The following is a 7873-nucleotide window of genomic DNA, read 5'->3' on the forward strand; positions in this document are numbered from 1 at the left end:
GGTCGGATGGGGTTAGGCTGGAATCATGGAGTTTTAATAATCAAACTGAAAAATCTTAGGATTACGCTAGGCTTCGAGTAGATAGTTAATGCCCTCTCATTAATTTCTTGATTGAGTGGATCAACGACTGTGCCGCCTAATCTTGATTTAGGAAAAAAGTATTGAATTGCTCAGATGATCAAATTATATCAGTGATAGTTTCCTTCTATCTGGTTTATTCAAGTGAAGGATAGTTTCCTTCTATTTGGTTTATTCAAGTGAAGGATAGTTTAGATTTTGATCTCGTTAGAAAACTCGTTAAGAAAAATTCAAAAAGGTGGAACCGTCCCTGCTTTCCGGGCATGGAAAATTTTCCCGGTTTCGGTTTTCGGAGTGACCACTAGCCTAGTCTCGTGCCCAGATATTCGTGGGCGAGGCCCCGAGTGAGAAACCCTGCCCCGCGCATGAGGGGACTACTTCCGCTATCAGCTACTACCGAGAATCCGGTGCGCGGAGGGGACAGAGGGATCTCACAATGATGGCTATGGAATGATGACCTGGATGATGAATCTCCATAGTCATGACTCATTACCTAGGAAGATGGGAAGTACATCTCATGTGGGCCTTGCTCTAGGCATGGCTTGAGGGCGTTTCATTTGTGGTGTTGCCATTGTATTTCCAATGTTTTTTGGTCCCCCTCCTTTCAAAGCTAAGGTGGGCATCTTTACAAGAGAGGAGACCATGTTGGCTTATTGTCCCACAAGAGGAGGGGGTTAGGGTTTTGCATGGCCATGTTTGTATGCCTTTGCCCCATATCATGAGGTCTCTACACCCCCAAGACCAGAAGCTATTGTGCTCTCCACACCACCAGCAACTTTTCAAAGCTCCTTGTTCTTTGTAACTTGGCTCTTATATAAATTATATATGAAACTTTTCTATATTTACAAAAAATGTGTCCTGAGGAGTACATCACTTTTACAAACAACGTTTAAGGACACCATTATCAAAAGACATCATGTTTCTTGTAATTTGTCATCAATATCTTTGTTGTTGGTGCCAACATTTTTACATCATTTTAATACTTAAGCTTCACAACAATGAAGAGTGAGCACATGATGAGGAGATCAATATCCATTCCATTTTCTTTGCAAAAGAGTTATGGGTACATCGATCCAATCAGTTTATTTATTATGAGATTGGTATTTGATTATTCTGAGAGATCAGTACACAGAATGACCAGAGTTGGGATACAAGAAAGCAAGCTTGTTCCTCTAGAGATCCATTGTAACTATTTTCTCTCTTCAAAAGAAAAGTTCTGACAAAGTTTTAAATCAACATTTAAAGGGCTCCTCGTTTCTATAAACCAGCATTTAAAGGGCTCCTTGTTTCTATAGAAATCATCGAAGCCCTAAACAAAGTCTTTACATAAACACTACCTTGTTTTTGTAGAGTTGCAAGTGCCAAGAAGAATCAGTCTGTATAGCGGCTTCACGATTGAGGAGTGAGCTCATGATGAGGGGATTGATATTCAATTCTAAGTATCATTTTATTTAAAGCGACCAAAGTTGTAACATAACAAATGGCAAGCTGTTCCTATAAAAACACACACACACTCTCTCTCTCTCTCTCTCTCTCTCTCTCTCCACCATAGAAAGGAAGGAGGACACAATTTTGGATATTGAAAGCATGATAAAGGGATCACTTTTTTAAATCATTCAAACCCTAAGCATTGTCTTCATCATCATGGACTATAATAGGCTTAGCCATGGTTTATTTTAATGCCGGAACTTATTGAGAGTCTGCTTTTCAAGGTTTTATTTTTTCTTAGATGTGTTGGGGGATCTCTACCACTTGTGCTCATAAGGGTCGTAAGTTAAGAGTTGCCGGTTGGCAGCGTCCATGTTGTCCCTCATTTGCATCACTTTCTCTTGGTCATGTATCGAAAGATCCTCCACGTCCTGATAAAATGAGGCTGAATCGTCACCCCTCAATCCTCTCGCACGTGCAGCGTGAGCGCTTGGAAGCGTGGACGCGAACAGTAAACACACCACTACTGCGATGACTGCCGCTATCTTCTTCTTCTTCATCATCAGCACAGCCGCCATAATTTTGTTAAGAAAATAAATGAATTTCTGCACATATTCAGGGGGAAAAGAAATGAATAAAATGTTTTTTCTTTATAAAATTTGATTGCCTGCACACTTAATTAGACGTTAACAGCAGCTACATGAGAACTACTGTCGATTTGATCACAAAACTGCAGGAGTTATCTTTGAAGATCAAATCCGGCTTAACCAACGAATTAGCCAAGGTGATTATTATGCACATGCGCAAATCCATGATTTAATACACCTTACTTCCGTAGGTCGATGTTATAAAGGCAAAGAGCAGCAGATTAAAAAGATAATTACCTGTTCAGATTGGAAGCCAACGAGGAGGGAGGGGACTACCTGCAAGTATGTATTTTGGGTTTGAGAAATGAATGGAAAACTGTGCGACACAAAGAAGAAGAAGAGCTTCTCCTTGTTAAATAAATCGGGGACTAGAAGCGCGGAAAGACGCATTCAAGTAGATTTACTCAGTCAAAACGTAGCCTCTCCTAATTTAACGTGATCACGTACTAAACTGCTAATTAATTAAGCAAGGAGTCCTCTCCTTGTAGGACTCCAACTCGTTCACAATGCACATACGTCCCCTCAAACACCCCGCGCATGACACATGCTGGCTTAGAAACCATGCATATTCACAAAGGGCGCCCGCCCATCATGTGTCCACATTCACGATGGGCGCCCTCCCACCATCACGGGTCACAAAGGGCCCCCTTACGCGTGTTGTGAGACGCATTCCAATTTCTCCTGTGAAACATGATCACATTGGAAGTTTTCAATTTTAGGTTTTGTGCTTTGTGAAACATGATCACATTGGAAGTTTTCAATCTCAAGTTTTGAAATGGCCATCGGAATTTAAATCCTACGATAGATTTTACAACCCATCTTAACCTTCGGATTTCAAGACATCACATCACTTAACACTCAATTTCACTTCATAATCTAAAGTCTTTTTAACAATAATAGACTGTCCCAAGTTTCTAAACTTTAAAAACATGTGTTCTTGATCACCATACATCCAATGGAATATCACTACGTAAATATCATCTTAATGAGATCTATTTACAAAGCTCACTATTTGGGATATGAGTATTTAAGGCATAGTGAAAACAAAAACCTTAACCTTTACTAGGTTTTTTTTTTGGTTGCAAATAATACGCTAGGTTTGTTAGCGAAATAGGGTCTAGCATAGATTAAGGCATAAAGAAGTGTGGATTAAGCATGGTGATTAAGCTAATGATAATGATTAACACAGGTGAGAAGAGCTTGATGCACATAAGAAGTGAGAAAAATAGCCAAAAGAGTTGTACTTTTCATTTATTAGTGAAAGCCTTTTATAGGCACCAAAATACATCAAAATAAACTCTCCCTGTGTAGGATATTAGTTACTCTAAAAACCTATGAACCCTGGTGCACTCCTTTGTTGATGTTGATGATTATTTGTTATTTCTAACACTCCCTCTTAAAACGAAACTATCCATCACTTAAGACATGTGGATATGAAGCTCCTTTTGTGCTATACTTTCACCACCTTAGTCTAGACATGTTTGGATTTACCAAGCTCTTTTTGGTTTGGTTTCACCAACGTAGTCTACTAAAGATTTACGAAAACCTATATTGCTAAATAGCCTTAATCATGTATTAATAATGAGGTATAGTGATCATGGATTTGATACCATGTTGGTAAAATTTTGTTTAGTAGAGATTAGGGTGGAAAGAAGTGTAGGATAAGCATGAGAATAAGCTAATAATAATGATTAATACAAGTGAGAAGAGCTTGATGAACACAAGAAATTAGCACAATAGCCAAAAGAGTTATACTCTCCATGCTAATTGTTGAAGCCTTTTGTAGGCACCAAAATACATGAAAATAAACTCCCTATTATGTGCAGTATCAGTTACCCTAGAAACCTACGAACCTATGTAGGCACCAAAATACATGAAAATAAACTCCCTATTATGTGCAGTATCAGTTACCCTAGAAACCTATGAACCTTGCCGCACTCCCTTGTTGATGTTGATGGATGGTTATTTGCTATTTCTAACAAGATTTAAGGTTTCTTTTAACCTTTCCTATTAGTTATAGTATTACAATTATCACAGCTAGTCAACACAACATCCATCTTTTAGTTTCATCTCTTCTCTACTCGTATTACAAATGCATATTCTCTGAATGGGTGATGGAATAAAGAATAATAAGTAAGGGTGATTTTCTACCTAAAGAGTAGCAAACTTCATGAGGATGGATTTGTCAAAACAAACAACATCCGACAGATTCGAGTTCAAAAACAAGGGAGTTATGGCAATGTACACTTCTAGCATAGGAACAACCACTAGTGGGGGGATTAGGGTTTAAATAACTAAAGATGTGTAGCGAGTCAAATCTACTTACAATTTATTTGATGGGAGGCTTCTACCATGGTGGGGTTCTTTTTCTCATGAGGTATGGGGGAGAGGTGAAATAATTCTCTCAAAAGGATTGTTTAAGGACAAACCATCAATCATATCTTATTTTAAGGCTCCACGCCAAGCATCATCAAGGCCACAAGTGACCCCAAGCTCCCATCATAAAATTTGCACATGAAAGTATCCCATTATGGTCTATAAGACACGAGAATCGGGTGAAAAGAGAATAGATGAGATCAAAGGAGACACATACAAACCCTAATTTCTCTCATTAATCCATCTCACATAATGTGAGAAGCTCCATAGCTAGCTTCATTCTCCTTCACCAAAAGCTCCATAGCTAGCTTCATTCTCCTTCACCAAAATCAGCACATTCTGCAAGTGATAAGTTCACACATAACATAACCAGTACTAATTTCCACACACACTTGGCTAGTTGGGCAGCACAACCATTATTATCCACACACCACTAGACTATTAGTCAAGTAAATCAAGTTGCTAATCATCTTTTTGTGCATAGTAAGATCATCTAACTCATCAGCAAGATCAGCCTTTAGCTTTATGATTTGCTCTAATGGTGTCGCCCATAGGCTTGCATCCAGTCATGCCATACTTTACTAACATATCCAAGGCATATTGCCTTTGCACTAAACATATACCGTGTGATGTCTTGATAACCTCTATGCCAAGAAAAAGTCTTGATTCTCCCAAATCTTTGGCATGTCAAACTGGCTACTTAATGATGCCTTCACATTGGCAATGTCATTCCCACAATCACATGTGACTATCAAGTTATCCACATAAATGACAATCACCATAATAATGTTATGTCTTCTTCATATATAGTGAAGAATCTAAATTTTCCACATAAAATCCAATTCTTATGAGATAATTGCTACTCCTATCACTCCATGAACATGGTGCTTGCTTCAGCCCATATAATGCCTTCTTCAATATACATACATGTGTGGGAAAATATGGATGTACATAACCATGTGGTTGCTTCATAAACACCTCTTTTTGCAACTCTCCATTCAAAAAAGAATTCTTGACATCCATTTGATGCAATTCCCACAGCCAATGAAATCACTGATCTATGGTAGCCATCTTAGCCACTTTGTTACGTGCACATTATATGTGCATATACTAGGAGGCTAACCCACCCTAGGCATGTGAGCATGGGAAGATGCTCTAGTAGGGCCATTAGGAATTTTTTGGACCCAAAGAGGGCCTCTTGGATTAACTTTTGATTAGGAATGGACCAATAGGAAGAGGGCTGGGTGCACATTTTTTACTTCTTTGACCCTAGGGGGCCTAGGCTTTGGTTTGCTAATGGGGCCTAATTACTACTCTTGTCCCCCTACCTCTTGGTCCCAAACTTAGAGGTCCCCCCACCTAGAATCGCGCAGATGAAAAACCCTAAAAATTGAACATTTTTAATTTTTTCCCAAAAGTGTGTTTTTCCTCTTCCCCCCAACATACTCTAGGTTTGGAAAGCTCATTTTGAACCTCTTTCTTTCTCTTCTAAGCTCTCCATTGCTACAGAAACTCCATACCTCTCAAGCTCTCTCTCCTTGTCAAGCTCCCTCAGTCTCAAGCTCCCTCTCCCTCTTTCTTCCTTTTCTAAGCTCTCCATTGCTGCAAAAACTCCATCCCTTTCAATCTCTCCCTCCTTCTCAAGCTCCCTCCCTCTCAATCTCTCTCTCTCTCTCTCTCTCTCTCTCTCTCTCTCTCTCTCAAGCTCCCTCCCTCTCCATTGCTGCGCAGAAACTCTATCCCTCTTTAGTCTACTCTAGGTTGAGGAAGCCTATTCTCAAACTCTAACCCTCTTTTAAGCTTTCCATTGCTGCACTGAAAACCCTGAACTTTCTCTCCTCTCCACTCTTCTATTGTAAAACAAGCTTTTCTTTTCCCTTCTTCTCTTTTCTTACCACCATGGCCTCTCCAGTAATGTGAGAAGACCTAGGGAGAAGGCGGAAGATCTTGTGCTGCATAACACAAGAGATGACAATGGAGTTCTACATCATTGGAAGGGGTGGCTACAAGGCTTCAAGCATACTAAGAAGGAAGGACTGGTTGCCATAGTGCAACATGTGTATACCTTTGGAGACCTGTACATTCAAGGCCAACAACCCAGGTTTCCTTCAAATTGTCAGTGTAACATAAACACAGCTTTAACAGCATGCTAATATTGGATTTTTTATTTCAAATTTTCATATGATTCTCCATTTTCTTATGTCTCTCTGCAGATATTTTTCCCTCTAATTATGTTGAGGAACAACCACTCCAAAGCCTCACTGGAGTTTTCTATGCTATGCATGCATCCATTGGAGAGGCAATGTTTGTATCTCAAAGCCCAAGTGATCTTGTACTACAGAACAATATCTTTTTCTTTTCTCACTCATATTTTGTATATAAAAAACCAAGTTTATTTGGCAAGCTAGAAGAGATCCCCAACCCCCCCCCTTAACAATCCCGAATGGCCTAAACCTGATGCTCAGACCATCTTATTCTTAAAGTTTAAGATGGTAAGTGATATCAAGACATCACTCAAGTTTTCAAAGGCATCTAGGTCAGTAGGGCTAAATTGGTTTTGTCCTTTACATGTTTTTGTGCACATGTTCAATTCCATGCCAATGCACCAAACAAAAATAACGTATATTTGTGAGGAGGTACGGTCTGACCTCATTCAAGGATTACTAGGAGAGGGTTGGGAGGTTAATGAGGGGTCACATCAAGGTGATGTGTACAAGTGCAAGGTAGTAGATTCTATAGTGTCTTTCTGGTTCTTGAAGGCACACTCTATTTTGTACATGCGTCTGCACTACCAAAGATGGATGCAAAAGCACGGGACATGGATCCCACTTCAAGCCTTAGAAGAAGAAATTATGCGTCTGCACTACCAAACATGGATGCAAAAGCACGGGACATGGATCCCACTTCAAGCCTCAGAAGAAGAAATTATGCTTATTGAGGTAGCTGTGATGATGCAAAATGGATGGATTGAGCAAGTGGTAGCAAACAAGCATTCGAGCCTAATAGACCTGTGTCAACACTTTAGCATCATGGGCTTTGACAATGTGGAAGAGTCAAGTTTCAAGTTGATGAGAAGAAAGGTATATCTGATTCCACTGCATGTCTAGAGTTAGCCCTTACATTTTCTGGTTATTGTGCCACTTTCTATATTTTTACAGATTGGGAAGCATAAGGAGGGGACAACCATGGTCTCAAAATCATGGCAAATGGGGGACCTTGAATTTTCAGTAGCAAGGTGCATAGCCCTACCAACACATAGTAGGCATGTGGAAGAACTTGAAGATGAACTGAGTATATGGGAAAATAGCCTCTGTTTTGATGCACGTGAGGGGCAAGAGTTTCAG

General features: G+C 39.7%; 1 protein-coding gene across 2 annotated transcripts; it reads right to left on the reverse strand.

The window, feature by feature from the left end:
- Positions 1-1648: 1648 nt before the first annotated feature.
- Positions 1649-2570, reverse strand: LOC147621794 (uncharacterized). 2 transcript variants are annotated; one of them, XM_086823606.1, is made up of 2 exons: positions 2430-2570; positions 1649-2111 (listed from the first exon to the last, which is right to left on the reverse strand). In XM_086823606.1, the coding sequence occupies exons 1-2, from the start codon at positions 2541-2543 to the stop codon at positions 1824-1826; spliced, it is 402 nt and encodes a 133-aa protein (XP_086679732.1). In that variant the 5' UTR covers positions 2544-2570; the 3' UTR covers positions 1649-1823. The 2 variants fall into 2 exon arrangements, with proteins under 2 accessions (XP_086679732.1, XP_086679731.1); XM_086823605.1 differs by having other exon boundaries at positions 2391-2558.
- Positions 2571-7873: the final 5303 nt, after the last annotated feature.

The sequence above is a fragment of the Cibotium barometz genome, chromosome 29, assembly GCF_041138505.1.
Source record: "Cibotium barometz isolate CiBa-2024 chromosome 29, ASM4113850v1, whole genome shotgun sequence".
NCBI classification, from domain to species: domain Eukaryota; kingdom Viridiplantae; phylum Streptophyta; class Polypodiopsida; order Cyatheales; family Cibotiaceae; genus Cibotium; species Cibotium barometz.